A 27,579-nucleotide genomic window follows, 5' to 3' on the forward strand; every position below is an offset into this window, starting at 1 on the left:
CCGTGGCCCTGGCCACTGCTCCGTACTGCAGTATGGTTTAATCTTCCAAATGCAGTGATGGGCCGAGCCAATCAGCCCCCAGAGAGGCACTGGGGCCCAGCTAAGCATTTCCAGTTCTGGCATATGTCAACACACTTAGCGAAGTGTCACGACAACATTAGTGATATTTCTGTCACACAGCCCACACTCCTCAGTGAAGGCATTACTATGATACTCACATATAACACATTCTCTCTTTAATTAAATAAAATACATTTGTATAAATTATTATTTAAAGCTGCTATGATTAAATGCTGAGGCATCAATGTATATTAATTTGTTACTCACTGGAGCATTTATGATTTAAAGGGATTGCACCTCTTTTACACATAGCTTGACGGTGACAAATGATACTGTATGAACCTTGACTGCCGGTGATGAACAATATGGAGCCCCGCCGAACTCATCAGTGTGAGAGAGCTGGGTCAGTGGAGTGACTGAGCGAGATAGAAAGGCTCCCCCACTAATGACATTTGAAGCTGTTATTACCATGACTGAAACACCCAGAAAGAGTCTCCTACTGTAACTGCTAAATGATTAACTGAAAGCTCTTAACCTTAACGGTTTCTAATCAAATGTCAACTGTCAAGGTCAGCTGGTGACACCAAGATGAATGCAGTACAGTGACTGCAATGCAATCCTTACTCTCATTTCATGTATTTTTATATCATTTTATAATAAAGACTGTCTGAGCCTATTGCATACAAAAGCAGATTAGGCTCAAACTGTGCATTACTGTACTAGCAAAGATGGTTGATTTAACATAGGATGAAAACATCTTGACTCATTCAACACATTCAATGTCCAAATGTACCTTAATGAAACTAAAAGGCATCTGTGAAATCGTTGTAGACAGGGGGGAAGTGTTTGGCATCCTCGTAGGACCGGCCTGGGATCCACTCTGACAGCTGGTTACGGCTTCTCCTTGTTGCCTCCTGAAATGTATTCATCCCAACCACTCAGCTGAATTAAGGTATCCTAGTGCCATGGAATTCAATATGCAGAGGTAAAGGTAGCCTCAAGACTATAGAAAGAAGATTTTTCTATAATTCTTTAAGCATTAATTGACAGAAAGGACAATGTTTCAGCCTTTTTGGGTCTTTATCACAGCTAACCATACGTCTGTTTTTTTCTTAAATTAACATTTCAGGAGGAAAATCTGCTTCTTTGAGGTGACATCTCTCCCTGTGTGAAAAGCTGTAGATAATTCTTTACCACTAAAGGTACAGTAAATCAATCTTTATCTTATATGGTCATTTGTCTGCATCCAGTGTTTTAGTTCACTGAGCTGAGCACCTCCTAGGCCGGGTATTGAATATATGTCCCACTCCAGTGGGGTCGAAGCGCTCCGATTGGTGTTGAGATTTATCTGCCCATTAGCTAGCCAGTTGTCCAGTTTTCTTCCATCTCAGTCCACGCTTCCCTGCTTCCCGTCCACCGTCATTCCCACTCCGTTCTCCTCCCTCCCCCTGCAGTCTCTGCAGTGCAGATCTCTCCTGCTGATAGCTGCAAATCCCAAACGTGCCAGCAGAGCTCTGCCTGACTGCCTGCTCTCACACTTCACAGAACCAGGCCATGACAGGCCGAGAAAGCCCCGCTATGTCCCTCTTTCCCTGAACAGGCAACCGCCCACGCTTTCCCCCACTCTCTCACTCTCTGTTGCCCTGCCTCTCCCAGTGCGAGAACAAAGATCCTCGCAGGCAGCAGTGAGGATAGCATCAGGCTTGCCTCAGCTGCTGAGCAGAGTGTTGGTTTGCCAGGGTGGTCATATAAGTGTTGGGAGGGCTTTGCTTGGACCTCAACTAAGAGACACTAGGAAAGAAAGAGGTTTGTCAGTTTGGTTGTTTGGCGACACCTCCGTGGGAGTAAAAGTGTACTGCAGCGCTCTGCCTCAGTGATTCAAGAGCGAAAACAGATCAATCACCGATACACACTTCAAAGGAACTCCTCTACTTGTCTTACTGTCTACTAGACTTCTGCTTGGTGATGAATATGAATTGACTAGGGCATCTTACTCACCTTGTCATGCTCATAATAAATCATTATGGTGTGAAGTCCTCGTTTGGCTACACGCACAGTTAACATAAATTAGCCTTTTCAGACGATAAAAAAACTAAAAGCTTTTTTACATAAATGGAAGATAGAAATGCAAAATACTTGTTCAACTCTCTGGCTGTCACACAACATCAATCGTGAAATCAATACCTTAAAATAAATCCTTCAAACCCATGATGACTTATGTGGTTTGTCATTTTTGACATGCAAGTCAAAGGCTGAGCTTTAAAAGCTGTTAGACCTACAGTCTGTATTTGTTTACCAAGTAAGACAATTTCTAGCGATTTGTTATGAACTGTGAACTACAGATGTCATATTTAGGAAGGGTGGTGGTTTGGTCATGGCAGACAGGTCAGACAGACAGGCAGCACACAGACAGACAGCAGTGACTGTCTTTGTAATCTCTAATGCCTGAGAGACAGTGGGAGCCTGTGATACTTGACTGTGACAGCTTGGTCAGGCCAAGCTGTCAGTCGGAGGCCTTTCAACACACCAGAGCAGGCTCATCTGACGAGCCTGTCCTGCTCAATAACACACCAGAGAGACAGGCGGAAAACACACCCTGCTGCTTCACCCGGCTGATAGGTGGGACCACATGGGCTGACAGGACAAAGGCCCAGGAGGGCAGACAAGGGCGGGACAGCTGTTACTGATCCCACTCTCCTTAATACCCGAACCGGTTTCTCCTTCAACCTCAAAGGACAACGGAGCGAGTTCCTCACCACGTATAGAGGACTTGTTGTTTGTCACTGTCCTGACCTGCCCAGCTGGTTCAACAGATGCTCATGATACAGGTCAACGCTGCCGCCCCATGGTGCCTCATTGGTTAGTGACACGCCAAAACACTGCGTGCAAGCAACCCAGAATGTTTTGTGCGTGTCCATGCACTGTGTGTTACAGCAGCACAATAACGATTACTCATATTTGGCACTGGGTACACTGCCCAACAGTATGTCCCCCAAGCATCCCTTCCTCTCTCTTGCAGTTCCTTATAGCAGTGAATATAGTGTGATGGACCTGCAGTTTAACAGACTGGCAAGAGTCCCGGCACTTAACGTGACAAATCAATATTTAAAAGATTGGCCACAGCATCCCTGTTGAAGTAATGGATAGGCAACCACCGCAGATGTACTCTGAGTGTCTGCCCAAAAACAGCGGTTTTACTCCCTCCCCCAAGGCCACTGATAAGGGAGGGATTCTATCAGAATTACATAAACCTGACTTAGGACTTTACTGTTTTCAGATACATCTTAACCCATTACATCACTTATATAAGATGACCATTACAGTTTGAAGACTGATTAGTTTTTAAATGGCATCAAAAGCAAAAGGAAGTTCATTAAAGTAAAAAAAAAAGATTTAGATGGAATGAACTGCTAAGTCAGTGATTTTCACAGATGAAATGCAATGAAGCACACAGCACACATTTGTGCTGACATATTTTCCAGGCTGGTCACAATTACTACTAAAAGCTTCAGGCATTAGACATGGTGGAAATATTTTGTTTGGAATAATTAGCCTTCTAGTAGGTATACCACAACTGTACCATCTGGTCTGCTGGCTGCATTTGAAATCTGGAGAGGATAGGCAACGTGAAGAAAGCTTTCAGATCAACTCCCTCAATTTAGGATTATAGCTCAGAGCTTCCTCTTTACACATTTTTGCAGGGGGTTTTGCTCAAAGATGAAACACTACTACAGTGTCACAGAAGGCATTTCTTGTGCGAAACACACAAATGAGATATGCAGCACGGAAGCCATGACAGCTAACCACAAATGAACTCATACAATGAATCAATTTAGCATTTCACATCACCACTAAACATCAATTCATCTATTCAATAAATCTCTCTCAATCCAATGTAAACTGATAGCGTTCTCTGCACACACTCTACATTGGTTACCCTGAGCAAAAGCTCACCTCTTAATAAAGTAAAAGCCCTGTCATTGTGTATTCAGCTCAAGAGAGGCCTGTTTCAGCTGCTTTTAAAATGAATTTAGACTGAAGGAGAAGCCTCGCTTTTAGTCCTTTGACTATCATGAAAGTCAACATCAATTATCTTCAAAAGATAAAAGTACGACCCTACATATCAATAGAGCACAGAGAGGAAAACTCCAAATGTAACGTCTTCACTGCTTCCGGTGATCTTTTAACACAAGTAATGAAGGTTTAAGATACATGTGTGTATGTTTGACCCTCGATGCAGCCTCATCTACATGCTGAGGTTGTTGCTATTCACACAAGGCCTTAGTGAAAATCTACATACAAATAAGACACATGCAAATGTACACACAAGATTGAGTTTATGCGCTTTGTGAATGTACATGAAGTACCCAAATCATACTGCTTTTGTGATGATTCAGGTTTGTGTGTTCTGCACCTCAAATGGACAAAATCATTCATATTGAATGATTCGCTTTTTGCTCACTTGCTTAGAGGTAAATGCTGCTGGCCTGCTGCTAAATGCTCATATTTTATTAAGATGAATTTGACGATCATTAACTGTGCACAAAGAGCAGGGCAGAGAGGCCAATAACCAACGTTACATCCATCACTTCAAGCTGTATCCACACAAATCATTTTCAAGTTCTGTTTTTCTCAAAACATCTTTAAGATCTTGAAGCAGACAGGATAAAGCAAATTGGACTGTCCATGAGAGAATAACTATCCTCCATAAGAATTCTTGCATTGGTTTAATTAAAGAAACATGCAGGTAATGTGCATCACCTCACTGGAAAACACTTTTTCACTAAGATTCAATATCTTAAATGGTTTCAATATCTGGACATTTTGACCCAGAGCTCTACATATGTTTGTCATTCAAGGTATATGGAGTCCTGGGGAAAGGTTTGGTGTGGTGAAATACAACCAGCTTCCTGGGAGATGCACACACGCCAAATCACTCTTGTAAAAGATGCCTGCTCTGTTTCAAAGATTTTAATGAGATTATAGAGATTAAAGGGACTTTTATGAACTTCTTACCCCTGCCACTGACAGCACAGGAACAACAAAGACATTCCCCACGGACATCATCACTAAAAACACATTTGAAGAGAAATCAATGATCATCTTCCATGGGCCGCTGGTTGGGTGAATTTGTCACAAGAACACATAGAGGATGAGATAAATAGTCTAGATGAAGACAATGGATCAAACTTGTGGCTGAAAGAGACAGCAGCATCTGACCAGAAATGGACTTTTGTTACAAAGAAAAATCAGCCAACACTAACGGAAAATAGAATCAACTGCCGAATGATAGATTGTTGTGTAACTAGCCGCGAGGTAGCAATTGTGTCACTTAGCCTGATGTCACTATTGTTGGGTGGCAGCCCCACCTTTCTCTCCAAACACATCTTGACTTGATACTTCCTGTAGAAACTGAAGTCACAGCACCAAAGATGTAAGAAAACCTGTGATCTGAATTTGGTGTGACATCAGCCTTGTATGTGCTGTTTAAAGACACTGATTCTATGTTGAACCGGGAATGTTAACCGGACACATGAAAGAAGGAGAAAAAAAGGGGACCACTGAAGATCCCTAACTGAAAAAAAAAATAACTTTGACAGTCAGGCGCATGTTGTTAGTGCAGAGAACAGAGGTTTTGGAGTTGGTGTTACATAAGCAGCACAGTCTCTGAAAAGCTGTGTGTTGATCCGCTGTGGCCCCCTGTGATTCCCTCCTTCTTCAAAGCAGCTGCTGAAATGGGGAGGCGAACGCTCACATCATAAACTCTACAGCTTTGACTCCCTTCAACAATTGACAATACTGTATCACCCCCCGACAAACACACATTTACAATCATTTCTCTATCCCCAGCCGTGTGTCACTGCACCGCTGCTTCTGTTAATACTCTCTATTTAAGTTTGTAAAATAACAGCCTGCCATCTCATTCTGGAAATAAAATATTTTGAGCTGACATTCACGCTAATAAGCTTACAATCGTTGGTGGTAAAGCTGTAGTGATTATTCGGGGGCCTCACAGTGACTGAAAACATGCAACACAGTTTAAACTACTGCAAAATCTTGTAAATTAATCTGATAGATTTTTGCAGTGCTTTGTGAAATTGGATGGAAATGCTTCATTCATATTCTAGCAGCTGGTCTAGTCATAAATTATGAATAATGAAGTACCTTCCAGATAATTTCACATTAATATCCCAAACAACAAGAGCACAGACAGACAGTAAGCTTCACTGACAGGTCTTAGTCAGCAAGCTTAAGTTCAGACTACCAGAAGTCCTGTAACAGTGGGTGAGAAGTAAACAATTTCACCTGTGTAAATGATATTCGTCCTCATAATTAACTTTTACATTAAATCTAACTTGAAAACAGGTTTTTATAGAGGCCACACAGACATTTTGGCAAATTATCTCCATAACAGCAACTGTAATTTTACCTGTAAGTCATCATAACCTCTATTCTCATGTAGCATGACGTGTAATTAAAAATAATAAAATAATAAAAGCTGTAGAAGTAAATGCATGCTAAGAATGTGTCTTTATACACGTTTTATTTATTTATTTAATTAATAATTTATTAATTCATTATTTTTTCTTAAGGCCCCCAAAGAGATGCAAATGAGTTTGGGATTTCTTAGATGCAAGGCATAACATTGTTCTGTTTAAGAGCGTTGTGAAAAGGGCAGCTAATTCCACTGTGATTCAGTATTTACTCTGCACTTATGTCAAGCACTGAGACATTCAGTAGCCCTCTGTGCTGAGGGGTAGATTAAAAAATGCATAACTTCGCCCCCTTTGCAAGGAATAAGGCTGAGGAGGAGATCGGAAGAGCCGCACTGTACAGCCAGAAAGGAAGCTATGACTCAATACTCGTTTGAGATGTCAGGACAGGTGTGTTGGAGGTGATGCACCAACACACACGGATCATCAATACACCAGAAGAGAGGAGGTGTCCCTACTAATGATGTGAGCAGGAAATGTCAGTTTCATTATTGTGCTCCTGCGGATCAGACAAAGCAGGGAGACCCAACCAGAGGCGGACTGAAGATCAGTCATTTACAGGGACCATTAACATGTTTACTGCTGTGTTCCTGTCCTGGCTGCTCTGGCGTGATGCTCTGGCATTTAGCTGGGACTCTTGTAGCCAGTGACTGAGTGGAGGGTGGAGAGTGTGAGGGGAATCCCTGCTGCAATAACAACTTAAGATCCTCCCTACTGACCAGTAAATTTAGCACAGTATTCATCAGGCAAGCATGAGTCAAAAGAATCAATGCGTCTATAACATAATTTGGAGAATACAGGAATATTTCAGGGCTTCATTTTTTGTGTTTTCAGCAACACATCACATCACGACAGGAAACAGTAAACAGATAATGAGATTTAACGGAATTTGCATGCAGAAAATTGGTGGTGTCCGATGCAAATTGTTTGCGTAAATGTTGGGCTACCCGCGCCAAAATGGATTTAACGGTAACTTGCGCGCTTCGTTTACTCTATTTTATCTTCCTCACTGTAAGATTTTTCCAAAAGTTAATCTCTGTCTAAAAATCCACCAGGCTTGAAAGAGAAACGTGAGTAGCATTCACTGAAATATTTCAACTGAAATCCCCCATCAGATCAACAGAAGGAGGTTTCTAAATTTAGGGTATTCTGTGCAGCCTGCAATTACAGGCGGCCCAAGAGACAGACACATCAGCCCCAGTGCGCAGCGCAAACGGTCTGAATCGATATGAACTCTCCCTACCTTCCACTTTGGTGAGGGTGAGTACCGGACTGTTGCAGGCGGACAGCGGGGCAACCCTTGCGGAGTGTTTCTTCATGGTGATGAGCTCGGATGGGCTGAGCTCGAAACCGCTTCGACTACATCCCTGAAGCTGATTTGGTGCAGACACCAGACCTCTTGATGGGACCCTCAATGTTTTCAGACCGGTCTCCTGCGCTCTGTCCCCTCGCCTCCATCCAACTCCCTGTTGATGATTTTTTTTCCTTCCTCTGTCGTGTCCCCCCACCCCCTTTCCTCCACTTGCCTTCCCTCCCCAAATCTGCTGTATCCAGCGCGTCCTGGCTGGTCTCTCCTCACGTACAGTTTGGCAATTGCTGCAATTCGCCAACGTCACACATCCATCAGTCCACCTACAGCATCACAACCACCTCCCACCACCAACCCCCCTGTCCCGAAGCTGGTGAGCCCGGCTGTCCTCTCCGACCTCCCCGTGGCCGTGTGATCCCCCCTCCGGGGCAAAAGAAGCTCCGCATGGGACTGACGGAACGGATGCACTGACCTGGCAGCGTGCAAGCAAACTCTGTGACAGATATGATGGGACCGATGCAGTTGAGGTTGGGGGTCGGTGTTGTGGGGCAGGGGATTGATAGCTCTTAAATACTCTAATTGAAGTGTTTTCAAGTGAATTAAATAATAATGACACTAACTAGTGCTTCTTTTATTAGGGTACCACGTGGAAACCCTGCAATTTAAGCTCATTTAAGGGCCCCTGAGCCCACTTTGTAATCCAGCCTATTGATGGCTTCCCCCCCCCCCCCCCCCTACTTTTATGTTCCTGAATTTTTGTTTGAGACTTAAAATGTACCTGAACAGTTTTTCATCACTGTTTTTTTTCTGAAAATGCTGATTTCGTTATCAAAGAGATATACAGCAGATCACATGTATTCTATTATGTTTGGATGTGTATAGAGTGTTAAGATGTTCCTGTGCAATATTAAGTTTAAAGTACCCCTCCACTCAAAAATGTGTTTTACTTCTTGTTCCTTCACTGTGATGCTGAGCTTCACTGTGCAGAATGATGTATGTGCAGAGTTTGGCACTAAAAGGCTGTTTTCACATTCATCATGCTGATGGGGTTCTCTGTGTGCACTGAGTTTAAGGCTTGTATCTACAAGCATAAGTTGTTACAACTAGTTCGGAGCCAATTGTGGTCCAGTATTTAAATTATATAAGTGTGATGTGGAAACTCGAAGCTGCACAGACACTGAGAATGGACTTTTCAGTGAAGTAGGAGACATATTTTGGCCACAGCAACAACTTCTGAAATGAGCAATATTTACATATTCATAGATTCTGGCATTTTTAGTGAGATAGAAGGAGTAGATTAAAAAATATTAACTGAACTTTTTTGTGGAAAAAACATATTAGACACAAATGATCATTCAAACTAGAGTATTTTATAGACATCTTAAAACATGTCTGGAGGGGCTCTGTAACTCAACAGGTAATATTATCCACATAAAAAGAATGACCCATGAGATCAAATGCAATCTGCTTTACTCACAAATACATCAAAAATACATACTTTATGGCAAATAAATCAGACTTTTTGATTAACAGAAGCTGCATTCATTCTTACTGTACATTTTGTTTGTTTGTTTGTTTATTTTGTATCACAGTAACATCTTCTACTTTTAACATGTGCTGCTTATTTCATGATGTGGTTGAAAAACTAATCTAATGTAATTCAAAACTGAATAAAAGGCAGAGTGGTCAAAATTTCATTAGTAATCACTGAGAATAATGCAATTTCACATTCATAGGCCTGTAGGCTCCTTCATAAGTCTGTGGATATAGAAAATATAATCAAATTATAATTCTCATATTAAATTTACTGACATAATAAAATGTAGAGAGTAAAATAAACATGCCAAAGATCGGTTTACTGTAAGTGTTGTCTGTGTTGGGGTGTAATTTATTGAAATAATTGAGATAATGATGAGACGCTACACATTCTTATGGTCCTATGATACCTGGCAAATATATATCATCAACTGTTATGTTTTAATTCAATACAGCCCTCAATAAATTGCCAATTATCTTTATAATAGTACCTCAGCTGTTCAGTGTCTCAGTGTCCTGTCAGCTGTAAGTGATTGAGACTTAAATTCCCAGTGATTGACCAACAGATTGACTGACATGCAGGTAAGGCTTCTGGTAACTTTACGTTTCACATCACCTCTTCTGTTTACATGTCCTGTCTTTGACTTTGCCAAAGTCATCACAGTTCAAATTGCACTGCTTTGAAGTGGGCAACATTTTCAGGCTCATCCATGAGGCGAGTGAGAGGTGCTAAAACGCATTGCTGAGTGTCCCGAGACTCTTCTCTGCTAGGTCTTTTTTTTTTCCACCAACAACAGAAATTGGTTTTGAAACCTGAAGTGACAATTCAGAGCTTCACATCGAGTTTCATAACCCTCTCAAACTGAGAGATCTGTCCAACACACTCATTGGTAGCAGCTGGTCAACTGAAATTGTGCTTGACACCCTCTATGTATAGCTTTGCCATGTCATTCCACGTGTAACTGCCAAGCTAAAGCCATAATGTACATACAGATCATACATCAGAGGGAAGCAGATCACTGTCAGTGGTACAGATTGGGCCGCTCAGTATTGATCCGAGAATGCCTCTGCTGTCCCTGTGACCCTGCTTTAATGTCTTTAAAGACATACATGTGTGTGTGTAAAATCTGCTGAGTGGGAGCATGCCTAAAGGAATCCGCACTGAATAATTCACTGCTTAGACTCTACCTCACACTCAAGCTAGAATCCCCTGCCCTACCTAACTAGGACAGGGAGCTCTAAAAACACTCTCTGCCTACACCCATTCTGACGTCCCTCAGCAACCAAATTCACTGGATCCTTGACTATTTTCCATTGCCTCCCACTCCTCATGTGTTTGGGTTTCAGAATGGGAAATGTCAGGAGCAGCGGATGGGAGGTAATGGATGAAGTGCAAGAGCTCACAGTGAACGAGCTAAAAGAGCAGCACAGGATGTTTGATGGAGAAACATTAGAAACATGTCACTTATGAATTATATTGTTCCATGTCACGATTTGTGTGTGTCTGCGTGAGTCCCATTTGGGCTCGGCAGCTGCCAGCTGTCTTTTGGGAACTAATGTAGTCAATTTTCAGTAGCTTAGTATGGTAAGAACATGAAGATTCAGTCGGAGAGTGTGCTATTATTGATAGAAAGACAGGGAGATGGAAATAGGTGGAGCGGGTGAGATCATTAAAAGATCCCAGTCAGTGACTCATAGACTTTTATCTGTGAACACAGAGGAGGATCAAACTCGTCCATGCTCCAAGACACCACATGACAACTCTCTCTCTCTCTAACACACGTTCACATGCTGTATATGAATAGAGATAAGTGTGTATGAGCAATAAAGAAGTGCAAAAACCAGGTATCCTTTGAGGTTCCTGCATCAGTGCAGTCTTTTGAATCCCTATTTCTACCCAGAGACTGATAGACGCTGATCCGGAGGAGAGGCGATTAGTCTTCCATGTACAGTGAATGTTCTAGTGCACCGCAAAGAAAGGCTTGTGCTTTTCTTACATGTTTATTCATGCTGAATAATGAGGGACGCTAGAGTAGCCAGTTTCCAGGTCAAACAATCTTTCTGGGGTTTCTGGGACAAAGTAAATGCAACCATAAAAGACATTATGTGATATGCCATTCCAACCAACTGTGCTGTGATGGACCTATATGGATCATTAGGGTGGCTAAACTAAATACCTGACAAACATTTAGCTTGTAGCCAGCAGAAACGATACAACAGGAAATTGCTTGATATTGTTTAGAAAATGTATTTGATGGAAGAGTAGACCTTGAAGGTTAAATGAAATATGTTTCATAGAAATGCAAAACATAATTGTTTGATAATAAAATTGGTGTAAATAAGAATAGTAGTAAGTCTGAGCAGGGAAGCTATTTGATATATGTTATGTTGTTTGTGCTGCTGTCACGTTTGTTTCCAAATCTGAAACAAAAATGAAGGCATTAAAAAGAATGCCTCTTATACTAAGACTAAGAGTCAGCACATCAGCATGCTAACATGCTAACACTGACAATGTTAACATGCTGATGTTTAGCAGGTAATGTTTACCATGTTCACCATCTCAGTTTAGCACATTGCTAGTTAGCACTAAACTAGTGTAGTACAGTTGAGGCTGATGGAAATGTCATTCGTTTTGCAGGTATTTGGTCATGAAGGACAAATATAAATTTTTACCTAACTACGGTGCTGGATGAAGTGTTTACAGATCACCAAAGTACTGACAAGTCACAAGGGAGACATAAGTGTCTGTACCAAATTTAATGACAATCCATCCAATAGTTGTTATTTCACAATAAAACTAAACTAAACGTCATGGTGGCACCAGAGAAAAAGTCGCAGGATCCCCAAAGTCAGTAGGATTTGTCCTCAGGGGACCATGAATGTCTATACAAAATACCATGGCAATCATCCAAAGGCTTCAGTCTGGACCAAAAGGGTCAACCAATAGGCCAACAGACATTGTCATTCCAACACCACTGAGTAATTGGAGGTAACAATTGCTTTATTTGATAATCTAACCTCTATAGCTATATTTCTATTGATATTTGTACTGTACTTAATGTATTCACCACTTTCAATATTACAAATCAGCTGTTTACTGTAATCGTACAGAGCAAAATGAGAAGGAGGAAAATGAGGTGGTCTGAAAATCTATTTTATTGATTATGTATAAAAGTGCTTCAGCTGCAAATCAGACTGCACAGAGCTCTTGATAGTTGAAGATGATTGACTTGGAGTGCTAAAAGGTGTGTGTGAGAGTTAAGGGTTTCTTGTTGTCTGATCTGAAGTAACCAATAGTGCTAATGTGAGTAAATGTGCCTGGTTTAATTTGTGTACAGCTGTTGGCTGTTTGGTACAGACTGTCTGAGCTGTTGTAGTTACCTCTGCCAAACAGATTTGTTATTGGCATTTCCTATTCAATGACACAGCTAATCCTGATTTAAAACAAATCAATTCCTCGTCTAACACCAATAAGAACTACTTAATGTGAGCCTTACTCAGCTGAAATTAAGGTTCCTTACAAAAGCACCAGTTAAAGTAAAACAAGTTATTACTCTCTGAATGTTTTGGCCAGTGGGCGACACAAAATCCTTTTTTCTAGATAAATGAAAATGGGCACAATTGTAACTGTATAACATCATTTTCAGTAGTCACCAATTTCAAATGTCTATTCCAGAAAGCAAGACTAAGATGCAGCAGCTCTTTAAGACTATATGCACAGTGTTGCTTTGAGCTAAATGCTAACATCAACATGCTCACAGTGACAATGCTAATATGCTGATATTTATATATATTTAGCTGATGATGACACTACATGATGATGGTGCTACATGTGTACCAAATTTCATGGCAGTCCATCCAATTGTTGTTGAGACATGTCACCAAAAACCACAAATGTTAACCTCATGGAGGCGTTAGAGGAGAGGTCAGTGGATCACACAAGTCATTAGGAAACATCATCAGGGAACCACGAAAGTCTGTACAAAATTCCCTGGCTATCCATCTACAGTATATGTCAAAATATTCCACGAAAAGTGTTAGCCTGCTGTTTGCGCCAGAGGAAAAGTCATGTGGCCACCAATGTCAATAGGGTTGCTCCTCTTGGGACCATCAATGTCTAGTTGTTAAGATATTTCAGTATGAACCAAAGTGGTTGACTTATATAATGACTGTATGAATACTCATGAACCAGCTTTAGGTTACTTATTTAGGCTTTTCCCAATTCATTAAAGTGATCAGATGTAATCAGATTTGGCACTATAAGCAAAGATGATGAGGCTAGGTACACAAAATAGATCAATACATTTTAATATAACTATGAATATACTATTATATAGTATATTAATATTACAGTAATACCAAATATCGGAAGTGTTTTCTTTTAAGTAAACTGAAGAGAGATTTTCAGTGTTTGCATCTCTCTAGAAAAAAAGTTTTAATTAAGTTTAAATCTCATCTTTACCATCTCTTCCTCCACTGTTCCAGTCCAGCTCAATTCTGGCTCGTGCTCAGCATGGAAAACGGGTGGCAGAGCAATAAACATGAAAGTTGGGGGTTCATTACAAAACTGAAGAGGAGTCTGTCTGGCTGCCCTCACACTTAATAACAGCTCCCAGGGCGTGAGAAGTGAGGCATCAAGTCCTAAATAACAGTTTGTTTCAAATACCAGAAAGGTCAAGTCAAATTAACTTTTCCTCTCCCTGGGCCCCATACATCTTCACAGCAGACGCAGCTCATCTGTGGAGGCAAGCGGCTGTCAAGGTACTGCAACCAACAGCAGTTTATTGGATTAATAGCCTCAGTGGGTTCCCATGGGGGGTAGGAGGGAGAAAATAGTTGCCAAACACCTTTTTCATTTTAGGTACATTATAGAGCTACAGTACATGGTGGCCTACACTTGTATTGATCTTTCAAACGCATGTGAAACCTTATACTCAGAAGCTGTAACTTATACTGCAACCGCAATAATGATCTCATAGTGAAATTCCTTTAGCATATAGGCTGAAATTTTGTTGTGATCAAAAGAGAATTTCCACATAAAATATAATCATCAAGAAAACTGTTTGCAAATCCATTCCTAGTTGTCTGGGGGAAACCTCTGTGCATTGATGTAATAAATTGTCTCTCCTGGAGAAGAACAGCATGAAATTATATATGGCTTGATGGTAAAAACGCTGTTAAAGCACTCAAAGGGATTCCAGTTTAATCAAGTTATGCTTGACTTTCTGGTGATGTCACTGTCCACAATGGTTGGTGGTATATATGGTCAACCCCCAAAACAAACACTGCATCAAAGAAATCTTATGTTTTGGGGGCGAATTTAAATTTTTCCTGTGTACTCAGGATGGGACAAACTCACTTTTGTGTGTTCTTTTTGTGCGGCCTGAATGTATGCTGAGAACAAAATTAGCCTCCAGTAGCTTAGCTCATTTGCTGGATGTGTAAGGTATCAGTGGCAGCTCCATCAAGTTCCAAACTTTCCATAGATGGAAGGCAGGATGGCTCACTAAACTACACATGGTAATTACATAAAGTATCAGCGATGCTAAAAAAACAACACATTAACATCAACGCTCACACAGATTAACAATTATTTTCATTATAAATTCATCTGAACATCATTTTCTTGATTAACTGATTAATTGTTTGCTCTGTAAAATGTCAGAAAATAGTGAAAAATGCCCATCAGAAAGTCTCTGCATCCAGGTTTTTCAACCAGCTGTCCAAATCCCAAAGATAATTAGTTTACTATCATAGAGGACTAAGAAAACCATCATATATTTACATTTTATAAGCTGGTACTAGTGAATTGCTGGAACTGCTTAAGAAACGACTTAATTGGTTATTAAAATTGCTGTCAATTCATTTTCAGTTGATTGATGGAGCAATTAATCAACTAATAGTTCCAGCTCCTACATTGACTTTTCCGCATATGCAGTCTAACAAAAAAAAAACAACCCCAAAGCAGTCTGACTGGGTGCTTGTTTGACAGAGGAGTGTACAGGTCACAGAGCTTGTGACCTCCTCCCACTCAAAGCACAGCACAGAGCTGTCTAGGAGGAGGACAGAAGGAGTCAGACTGGCTGCCGCTTTAAAATGAAGTAATGCGGGAATTCCTCTTAATTACAACCACAGCTAATAAAGTCCAGCAGCATCTATTAAATGCCGTCAAGTTCTAATACCTGGTGATAGCCCTTGTAATCACACTCTATCCCGGTGGCTCATGTTTAATCAGGGAGAGTGAGTCTCCATTAAATTTACATCCCACTAGAGGAATCTTCCCCCGGCAGCACATTTCCCATTTCCAATTAAGGTCATTTCAGAGCCACAACATGTGATGAGTAAAAGTTCTGTGTGCAGATGTTTCTAGTACAACTGTGGTACAGTAGAGGCCCTTGTTTATTGAAAGACGTGAGGGCAGAGATGCTGAAACTGAGATGAGAATGATTCTGACCAGTACCTGATGCAATGATACCAAACAAGAGGGAGTCAAAATTGGACTTGACACATAGGCAGGCAAATTGGAGGCTGCTTGTGAACCTTATCTTTAGGAAATATGACAGAGACCCACCTTCAAAAGAAACAGATTACCTCTTGTATTATTTACATACACTAGTGCATACACTGCTTTTTTGTACAGTAAATGCAGTGGACAATAATGCAGCCATAATCATTATGTACTCGTTTTGATTTCCTTAGACATCACTTAGTGTCACTGTTATGGTAATGACAAACATAATGAAAACAGCAAGATGAGAGATGAGATAGAGAAAATATAAATGCTGCCAGCTCCCTCTGTTGTCAAGCTATAGAATGACTATTTCATCTTTAACAGGCTTTACTCGGCAGGCAATATAGTCTGAAAAACTAATTTAATTGTAATTGTAATTTCTTTGTAAATTTGATTTTCATTTTGCACCTGTCCAATATTTGCCTCTATACTTTATGCATTCTTAACATTCAGAGGGTGAGGGTCTGTCTGTGGTTCTGAAATAGAAAAACCCCTCCAGCTGTTTTGCTGAATCGGCTCCTCTTTAAACAGCACTTATCTCACTGTACTTAACGTTGTTAAAACTGTTCTCAATTGCTGTAATTATGGGGCAGCATTTCCAAAAGCTTCTCGCTGCCACTTGCATTTATATCAAGCTATTACCTGAGTCTGAAAAGCTTGGAGTTCTAACATATTATGTTATATAATCTTTTCTTTCTGCATATTCTTCTCATTCTTGTACAAAAAAATTACACTCCTGAATGGTACATTTTGTTCTAGTTATGCCTAGCTCTTATAGCAGAGCACCAAGTAGATACAACACTACCATGTCAAAAATAGTAAAAGTAACGTATGATGTTGCTGTTTTTTGCTATCAGCATATGATCCATTAGAAAATGGAAATAAAAGGTAGTTATGTGTGGTGCTGCTGTGTCTAATTATCTACAATTTTCAACACATCTCTGTAAATGACATATTCTGACACTGCAGAGCCTCATTTTGCCTGCAGGGGGCACTGTGACCACATGTACTTACTGATGAAAACTTGACATAAAGACCCTTGCTCAGGGTCTGGATGAAAAATGACCAAGAAATCAAATTTACACCCCAGCAATAGAGCAAAAAGTGGGACAGCAGTAATGAAAGGTGATGAAACAGTGACCCACATGCACAGTAAATACAGAACACACAGACACAGACTTTCACAGTACACTTTAACACAAACAGACATTGACACATAGAAGAACACAACTGTTATATACAATACCGTTATAGCTATGTATATGTATATATATATATATATATATATGTATATGTATATGTATATATATGTGTGTGTGTGTATATATATATATATATATATATATATATATATATATATATATAGCCCAGATGAACACACCACTAAAGTATATACACACGCACACACATACACAGAGGTGGAAAATACTAACAAACACTGTGGCAGCTCTTTGTGATCACTTCTCACTTTCGCCTCTCTTTCTTATCCTTTCAGAAGATGTTGTTAGCGCTGGGTCACACTGTGAGGCACTCGCTCCCATTTTTGATTTGGGATTTGTTTTTTTTTCCTTCATACTGAGGTGACAAAAGGCTACAGAAAATCCAGATGGACCTGAAAAGGCACTGACAACTCTATTAGCAGCCATGTACAGTGTGTGTAAAAAATGGAATCATATCATGGAAAATTACATTTATCTTTACATAACTTTTTAAAATTAAATTAAATTAAAACATTGAATTGAATTCGAATTAATTTAAAAAACACTGCTAGAAAGGTGGGTTACACCAGGTTGAATGACAATTAGCAATATTTGTCAGCTAAAAAGCATGTTTCATGAGAAGTACTTTGATAATCAAGCTTCAAAAGGAGCTCCAAATCATGTGTAAAACTGCATGGGAAACATGGGAAAAGTGATGTAGGGGATTATATGCTTTCATCCTATGACCCACTGTTATATATGTGTTGTAATGATGCACTTACTTCAAAGTTAAGTCCTTTTGGAATGTGTATTTTATCTACCTTCTGCATGTCTGAGGCATCTACAGGGCAATGTCTGCATTTATCACAGAGGATGAGGCAATTTTTATGTAGTGGTGCATTGCAGGTTGTTTTACATCCAGGAAGTTAGCTGAGGTTAATTAACATGAACAGCAATCTGCAATAAGAATATCCACAAGGCTGCACAAAATCTCTTTCTTCTCTGAATTTTTGATATACTTTTATTGATCCCTCAAGCAGGAAATCTTCTGTTTCCCCTCTCTAGTTGGGATGCAGCACTGAAAAGCTAGTGCGTTACTGCTTAATAAAAGTGTTATTATTCAGCTGTAAGTGAAGAAATGAGTGGTTATTTATGTTGATGAAAGGTACTTTAATATGTATGGCTACACATGGGATCCCTCAGTTTGGAAACAACCTCACTAACTGCCAGGCCATCCTGCAACTCTTCATTAAATCACCTAAACAACCCGATGAAAAGATCATTATCGGAGACAGAGCAGAGACCAGGCCCAGTATCCTACTGCGGAAAAAGAGGACCTGTTGCCACCTTTACTCAGAAACAGCCTGACCATCTCCCTGCCAGCAACATGAGACCCTAAAGGAGGGATTCAACTAATCTCTATCTTTGATGGTGCCATGGAGACTGCTGACAGAATTGTGTGAACATCTTGTACACAAATGTGACCAGTGAATAACAGTAAAATAATACACCTGGGACTCTACCCCTCAATTACGCAGCAATTTGGTGATATGAATCATTTTACTTGAACATAATTAAGGTGGCAGACTGACAAAAATTGCACATAGGACTCTGCCGTTTGTGGTAAATAATTCAAAGCCAGGGAATAGGTCCAAACACCAGGAAAGAAACTAGTTAAATACAGTTGGCAGTTGCAGCAATAACAATATGAATGTCTTTCTCAGAGGGGAATGGTATTTATTGATTGCCTAATGGAAAAAGGGTGTTAATTCTGCATTGTATAATCACGTTTTCATTGAGCTCCAGATCTGTTAGCTCTTGTCTTTGAAGTGTTTCAATTGGATGCCGGGTCCAGCCAAGTCGCTTTCAACACTGATCAAGCTGGTTTCTGATCACTAGCGAATCTATCTTTCCATCTACCACAGCAGCAGGTGTTTGGAGGCCCTTCAAAAGGCCAGGAGCAGGTGTGTGTGCTGTCAGTAGTGTAAAATTCACACTCTTTCTCTCCTCTGTCTCCACTTCTCAGTCCAACCTCAAACAGCTAGAGCACCCAGGCAAATAGTGAGCAGCGAGTGTTGGACAAAAATAGAACTTGATGCCCTTGCGTTGCCAAAGTCGTGAACGCATAGCTTTGTGCACTTGTTATAGGGTTTATGGAAGAGCTGTTTTCTTCATCAGCTGGTGATGGAATCGCCAAAAATCAGGCAATTTATCATTCCTATGAGAGCTGTTCTCATTAGAGTCTCCTTATAATAAGTGTGGTGTAAGCAATATGGGTGTCAAATGTCACCTGGAGACATTCTCCGTTCTCCACAGTAATTACCCTGAATTCACACTCAGGAAAAGAAGAGAGGTGCTCTACATCTAAAGGTTGTGTATTGTCTGTGTCTGAGCTCGTTTGCATCATTTGGACAGGGAATAGAATCAGCCTTTAAAATCTGAGTGCATGAAGAAAACTCTTATTTACAGTAGACAGCATAATGAACTCAATAACCTGTGAGAAACATTACACTTGCCCTCACACCCAAATTAATTCTACTAATATTTAAAGTAATATATTGTCACAGTGACCATGTTTATTCTGGGTCAAAGACAGTAAAAGCGCTTTCAACCCCATATTTTTAGCAGCCACTGGAGACAAAAAATCAATTATAATTACAGAGCTTTTTAAATGTTCAATACAATATTCAGTCATCAACAGTCCTATCATAGTACTGTCCTTAAACTGTGAAGAGATTGTGCAAAGTCAGTACTTGAGCAAACGGAGGCCTGTGCATTGGCTTGATTTGAATAAGCATTGTGATTAAGTGGTTGTTCTGTACATGTAGTGGGATGAGGGATGTGGACCAGTCAGCTCCCTGAGGGGGAGAGGAGGTTCAAGCCTTCCTGGCTCCTTCTGCACTCCCCCATTGGCTGTCGGCTCTCATCCATGTCCACAGCTCCCTTAATTGCCTGATTTCTTGACCCACGTTGAATACTTTGTACACTGGGGGCTGGGGGTTATAATAATGACTTATAGTGACATGCATGGGGAAGACTCGCTCCCTTGGCTATCACAACTCGCACCGACTGACTACAGCCCCGTCACAGAGCTCTTGATTTAATACTTAAATTAAATCCTCATATCCGGCCGTACAACTGTGCTTCTCACAGAAAAGATTGTGGGTCTGTGTCAGGACTGTAAGACTATGTGACACCAAAACTTTCAGATGAAACCAGTGCAAAATGAAGCGGGACGTTTTTACTCACTTCTATTCAGATGTAGGAAAATGAGAAAATCTGGAAAACTAAACTGTTTTCATGGGACAGAGAGATATGATATGATATAAACCAACCATCACAACAATCATAAACATTTTTAGTGCTGATATGATAAATTGATTAATCAATTAATCAACTTTATTGACAGAAAATTAATCTCAATTAATAAATTAAGTAATTTAGAGCTTAAACAATTAGTTGATTAATCATATAGTTGATTGATAGAAAACTAATTAGCTGCAAACTGTAAATGAAATGTCTTTTGGACTTTTTTTTTTTTTTTTTTTACTATTTTCTACAATTTTACAGTTAGTAATTGATTAATTAGGAAATTAACCAGCAGATTAATCAGTTATTAAAAATAATAGTTTAGTTGCAACTCTTTTATATATTTACGTATAAATACATACTATTATGTAGCTATATTCCTGTACATGCATTGCTTATTTCCAATTTTGACACCAGGGTTGTGACAATATCATCAGATCTTGATGTGATTATACTAAAATATGATAAATGATAACAATAAATTACTGCCCAGCTCTACTTTGTCATTTTTTATAAAACCATAAAAAATCTAAAATGCACCTTTTCTTCCGTGTTGACATTTGCAAAAACAAACTAAACAGCATCTCGCTCACAAAACTTAAATATCTTCCTGACAGTTGTTTTGCTTTGAACGAGTACATGAAAGGGGAAACATAAAATATCTTTTAAGTCATGTCCTGCTCATCATCTTGAACAGTTTGTAGTGTACTGCATAGAGACCGCTTTAGATCTGAGACAGTCAGGACTTGTGAAAACTTGTCAGCTGAGGAGTTCTCCATGCTTACACAGTGCCATTGTTCACTATTTATGAAACTCTCCATGCAGTGACGAACCAGAGAGATGGTCTGATGCGCTTGCTCATGGCTTTTGCATTACAAATGAAATTGAATGCTTATATTCTCACTGTCATTAGTGATACTCCTGCGAGCACACCAATAATCTATGAGATGGAATGAGAGATTGAGAGATTGTGCTAGACAACAGTGCACTACTTACAAATGTGTTATTGACGTAATAATAATATTATGTATTTCAATTTCGCATTTCTTGTGATTTGAACTGGTGACACCTATCTACAGCTGGTTGTAGTCCAAATTTTCATCCATGTTAATTAAATTTCAGTCTAACCAGCCCATGAAACCAAAAGATAACTTTCAAGAAGGATTAAAGTGCCTGCAGTGTTCAGTGAGAAATACGCCCCTTTGAACAATTTCAGAGAAAACAGACCAATATTCACCGATGATAATTTTTTTCTGTGCAGACATAGCAATTAGCTGGCCTATCACAGCCTACACAAACTACAGAGGCAGTATGGGGGTCTCTATCATCCAGTTGGTTCTCTTGTTGTTCTTCAGAGCCTCATCCTCTTTCTCTGACAGATCGGTTCAGACTTCCTTACCTCTTTCAGGAGGAAACTCTCACACACACACACATGTACAGTAGCTTGTGTGTCAATCTATCACATCATAAATCACATCGCCTGGTCAATCCCAGGCTTTAGTCAGTGACAAAATAGTGAAGATGCTTCGCAATGAAGAGTGATGCAGAATGACAGTGCGGAAGCTCTGTGAGAAAACATATCTGACCCTCCACTGGTACCACCAAGCTGTGTCTTGGGGGCATACCCTCCGCCCCCATTTTGCCCTTCCTCCCTTACAAACCCTGATCAAGCCCCTTTGCCCCTTGATGTTTGCCCTTTTGTTTAGCTTTAAACAGACTGTCCATTGCTTTATAGCTGTGGCTAGATCAGCTTCCTACCACAGTTTCTGTTGTAGCTTCTGTTGTTGTAACAAAATGAGTGCTCATTTTGTTTTCCGTTTGAACATTGTATCCTCGTATGAAACATGGAGGCAGCTGTTACTGTTAACAAGGAGCAACCAACAAACCACCACCCACTCCTGCTACGCTGGTGTTACAAACAAACAAACCCTCTGTGCTAAAGCTAGAAGGCAGACCGGATCCACTTTCATGAGACAGATGAATGAATCAGAGCTCAGAGGATGATATATGACATTAACATGTGCAGCATCAAATAATAATCTGTTAGACAAAATACAACTAGGTAAGAAGCAAAAACTCTTCAGTGGAGCAGAAGTTTTTTAAATTGACATTAGTATTGTTTAACCATCCAATTTATCTGGTGTTGCTGCTTTACATTACATAATGTTAATGTAGCTTGATAGTTTAGATAGCTTGACTACTGATGCATTCACAATCACAATTATACCATACAATTTAAAATTCTGTTTCATGCTCTGTCTGTTTTTTAAAAGGAAGGCTTTTCACATTTCCAGAGTGAATGAAGGAATCAGGAGGAGACAGAAGTGAGGAAGAATTGCAGGATGTAATGGTGTGGAAAGAAAAACAAGGAGAAAGTAAAGACTGACTCAAGATTTAAAGAAAAAGTTTAAGGAGGAAAGAGAAGCACATGTGAAACAACCCAGGTGTCAGGTGATGGAGAGACATGAACAAATTCAAAGTAAGAAAACTGGTAAGGAACTTACACCTGTATCTAGATGAATTACTCTTCTGGTAGGACAAGATTGAAACTTGTTATAAAAGGACTTAGAGCTCTTTTAATATAGATATTAACACTACACAACAACTCTATTACTACTATTATTGTAACATGATGTTTTCTTAAGCTGTTAAAAGGTTGTTGACCTCAGTAACTGTATCTTAACGAAATAGGTGAAACACTGGCAAAAAAAAAAAAAAAATTGGGAGACCATTTTCCCATTCCTGACAAAAGTATGTTGGTAACAGCTGAGAATGACACATCCCAGCTCAATGGATGTTTCTTATTGTTTTAAACCTTGAATACATGCTGACTAGAATCAGAAGTAGCAGAAAAGCACTGTATATATCACAGTTCATTTTGCTCTCATTTTGGTTGGAAAAATGTATATTAAAGAATCCTACAAAGTTGAGTCTTTATTCAGTGACATTTTAGAACAATTAAATTTCCAACATTCAATAAGGTATTTCAGCCAAAACATGTTCTGAAATACAGCAACTGATGTCCAAGGATTTATAAATATTTTTCCACTGTGTTGCTTGGAACTGATAAATATAGATCTCAGAATCTTTTCTTACTTTTGCAGAAACAAAGACCTAAATTAAAATAAATTATGAAATGGCAGCCATGAGGTGCTTGCACCTAACTTGTGCGGTTTCTTTAAAGATAAGACTTTATAGCTGTGTGGTTTTGTCTAACTGTCTCTGGCACTACTTTTTAACTTATTTTTAGCCATATTTTATAGTCTTTAAAGATTTTCCATTTTCATTTTCCTTTCCATCCCAGTTGTTGTATGCCTTGTAGTTTTTTGAAATGTCTCTGTAAATATGGGATTTGAAGAGCTACATGTTATGCTCTGGATCAGAGAGACTGTCACCATATCAAAAGTATATTCTTTGTTTAGAAACAATATGCGCTAAATATCTTTAAAGGACCAGCCTTTTCACCACTCAGCAGTTTTTTGATTTTGAAAGCAAATTGTTTTATATGCCATTCAGTCAAACATTACCAACTGAGTCCTTCAGACAAAAATATTTGAAGCCTTGGGCTAATCCTGCCATTCATTCACCCTTACAATGAAAAAACCTCGGACCTCACAGTTTATAATATATACTGTGGCCGTTATCGGTCTCAGCTCTCAGTGTGCCTCATCCAGCCTGCAGAGAATGTTGCCTTTGGCTGTGAGATGTTTAATAGGTGCCAACAGAACACACACACACACACACACACACACACAATAGAAAGCGAATCATAGTCCCCCTCTGATTCCACTGGGTTGGGGACTATGATGTCACATGATGTGGTTTGTTGTATTATTCCATGTTACATTCTGTTTGAATATGGGTTGCTATAATTCAACAGGTTATGCTGTAAACTATGTTGTTGTATGGTGTTTTAAAATCTTGTTCCATGTGCCCCTCTTTAACTTTGAGCATCTGCCCTTCTAAAGGTCTCTGCACAGCTCTGACCCTGATAAACCTCATTAGCAACAGCACTGCATTTATATATCATTGCCAGGACAGACTTGAAAACATGCTTCTCCCAACCACAGCATGAACCAACACACCTAAAGCACCGTATTATACTGTGGGCTGAAAATTTAGCTCAGGTCTGCAACACTTTCCAAATTTACATCATTAACAGTTAATACCGACTTTTAAGTAAACAACCACAAATGAGGCTGCTTCACAGAACTATTCTCCACCCGCCATGCATGGCTGCTCTTGTTTGTTTCTCTCTGGCTTTAGACAACAGAGGCCCTTTCCAAATTAATCTCAAGAGCCACATGCTGAGCCCGCTCAATTTTTGCTGCAGTGGCGGCAGAACACTTTCTCTTCTCCACCTCCCCACCTGCTTTTACCTTAAAAAGGAAAGTGACTACGACAAATAGTGGAGGCAAAGAAGGACACAGAGAATGGGACTGGAATAGATTTAAGCTGAAGAGTATGCACCAGATGGATTACCACTCTCACCCTGTTGCAAAAATTCAGTCCCACATACAGTATATTGGAAATGCCACTCGGACAAATGAAAACAGACAAACAGTGTGTGAAATATGAAGATACTGTAGCTGGCGTGAGCAGATGTCGCATGACTGTGCAGGGAAGAAGAGAGGATAATAATAGAACATCTTCAAAGAGGATCGTAGTAGAGAATCAAACTAGATTTGCAAGTCTAATATTTTTATATTCTTCTTCATTATTTTCCTGTAGCCTACACAAAGGATCTGAGGACAGTCAAACATGGGATACCTGGAAAAAAGCAAACAGTTGAAGATCAAGGAGTGCTGCTGAAGGCTAAACTATTTGTGACTGTGGCTTTCTGCATCTTTGCTACCAGCAAAGTCTTGTATCTGGACCGTATGTAATCCTAGCATGCAATGCTCGCTGGTATCATAAAGTGATGCTGTGTGGTGCAACACAGCAGTTACTGTCAGTGGGTCAATGGTTAAGTTGTTTCAAAAATTTTAAGTAATTTGATTTTCACTGTATTCATTGAACCAACTAGAGTATCATACCAAACTGCAATCTATGTATGAGAATCAAAAATGTGAAAATATTGTGGTTTGATACAAAACAATACCTCAAAAAAGTCATGATATATATTTAAAAATCACTGCATTTACTGCATATACAGTAGTCTTGATTGTTATGAATCTGTTTAATGTAACTACGTTTTAATAGTGATTTGCCTGGTTTTAAACTGACGCAAGCAGATAGCCTAATCACAGACAAATCATCTATCAAGGAACATTGAACATTGGACAGAAATCTGCAGCATTGCGCAGTTTGCTGACAATACAATCAAGCATAATAGTAATTTTCACCCACATAAATTTAAGCGTCAACATAACTTAAGGTCAATGAGTCAATCAATGCATCCCTCCTCCATCTGAACTATTTGTGCAATTGTTTCTCGTCATCATTTATCCAAAAGGACAAAGTGTCAGGTTTAAAACAAACATGAATTAACACTCCAAGAATTAGTCACCACCTATTTACTGTCAGCCTCTGAAAAAACATGAATCACTAATGCTGGTAAGATGAGCGTTGACCCTGGAGGAGGCAGACCATACACAATATGTTTACTCACTGTTTACAATATGTTTACTGCCTTGTTTCCTGATTTGAAGGTGGAAAATTGACTGATGTTGGTCATTACTGAGAAATGATTATATTGCGGTTGCTATTTTCTGATTATCTGAAGGACTGTATGATGATTCATGGGGTGTACAACGAGTGTGATATTTATTGCGGCAGTCGTACATCCTCCTACATGGTTTTTTGTTTAATGTGCTCAGCTGTTCAAACTGTCTGAGTCACACTAATATCATCAAACTGTCTACCAATGAGAATCACCAGCTGCTTTCTTGCTAACGTCCCATTCCCGAATATATTTGTTTGTGTGTTTTGTAATAACATTTGTCTATTTTAATGTTATGTAATGTTTTTAGCAGTTAAACCATTCATGCTTCTATTCGCCAATGTTTGGCCTTTACATGTATTTGATATATTTGTAATGCTTGAGAACATCAGTCAGAGTGCATAAAGATTCTTCAAAAGATGTACAAGAATCCTTTCAAGACACTTTGTGAAAAACAATGTAATGTAATGTTTACTACAAGACCCCTTCACAACAACAATATATCACATAATTTATTGCGTTAATATACAGTAGACGCATGTTTGAAACAAATGGCCGTGTTCAGAAGTGGCTCACTCATTTCCATCTGATAAATCTAAAAGCACCATTAATTGATTGTTTTTTTCTGGGTTGAGGGGCAGTTGGGTCAGCAGAACAAGCTGTTAGAACAGTATTGATATTTTATCCCATTATAAAAATTTTATGACAAATGTTTTAGCCAGCAGTTCCCTACAGATCCAAGAGACATGCAATAACACTGAACAATACCTGACAATATTAACTTTTAGCTCTTTTTGGATCTCCACCCACTCCTGAGAAAAATGTTTGGGTCTGTAGCTGCTAAATACTATATTAGCTTGAACAGCTAGTTTCTAACTATGTCTTTTTGCTGTTTGGTGCTGGGCAGGTAGCACACAGTGCGTTGATAGGAGTTTTTTCACTTAAAGCAACAGCCTTGCTCCAGTTGTAAATGACATGGATGAGAGTAGTGAGAGTGAATCAAACGACTAAAGTCGTGGCTGTAAAATCAAAACAATGAGGTGAAATACACTAAAAGGCACTGTAATTCTCTCAGTTTGCCACTACGTACGACCCCTCTTCCATTACACACACTAATTTGACCCAAAAATGATATAAAAATATTGAGTAACGTGGCTTTAACAAACACTAGTGAGGTAATAAAACAGTTAGAAATCAAGTATAACTGTACTCTCAGTATAACTGCCTACTACACAACAACTTGTTTGCCAATCGACTCTCTAATGTTTTCTCAGTGCAGCCATACTCCATCTCTCTAATTGGAATGCCTCCTAATCATCAGAAAAAGAAACAGTGTGACTAACACCTGTGGATTAGTGTTGGATTCAGTACCATCTGAGGCTCAGATGCAGCAAAAAGGTCAGCCGTCGGTCATGCACCAGTTTTGACACCTAGCCTACATAATGCTTGGGGAATATAGATTATGAAAAGCAATATAACCGCAGGAAGATAATGTGATG

At 39.6% G+C, this 27,579-nt stretch overlaps 1 protein-coding gene across 3 annotated transcripts in view; it reads right to left on the reverse strand.

Annotated features, from left to right (window-relative positions):
- Nucleotides 1–27,579, reverse strand: part of slc35f3b (solute carrier family 35 member F3b) — a 51,565-nt gene that overhangs the window by 14,498 nt on the left and 9,488 nt on the right. The window contains exon 1 of one of the 3 annotated variants that reach the window (XM_042432790.1): nucleotides 7,798–8,575. The exons of the other annotated variants lie outside the window; for them this stretch is intronic. Within the exon in view, the coding sequence (XP_042288724.1) occupies nucleotides 7,798–7,873 (76 nt within the window). The 5' untranslated portion in view covers nucleotides 7,874–8,575. Of the gene's footprint in view, nucleotides 1–7,797; nucleotides 8,576–27,579 lie in introns of those variants that run through there. 3 annotated transcript variants of the gene reach the window in all.

This window comes from Thunnus maccoyii, chromosome 14 (genome assembly GCF_910596095.1).
Source record: "Thunnus maccoyii chromosome 14, fThuMac1.1, whole genome shotgun sequence".
Classification (NCBI taxonomy): domain Eukaryota; kingdom Metazoa; phylum Chordata; class Actinopteri; order Scombriformes; family Scombridae; genus Thunnus; species Thunnus maccoyii.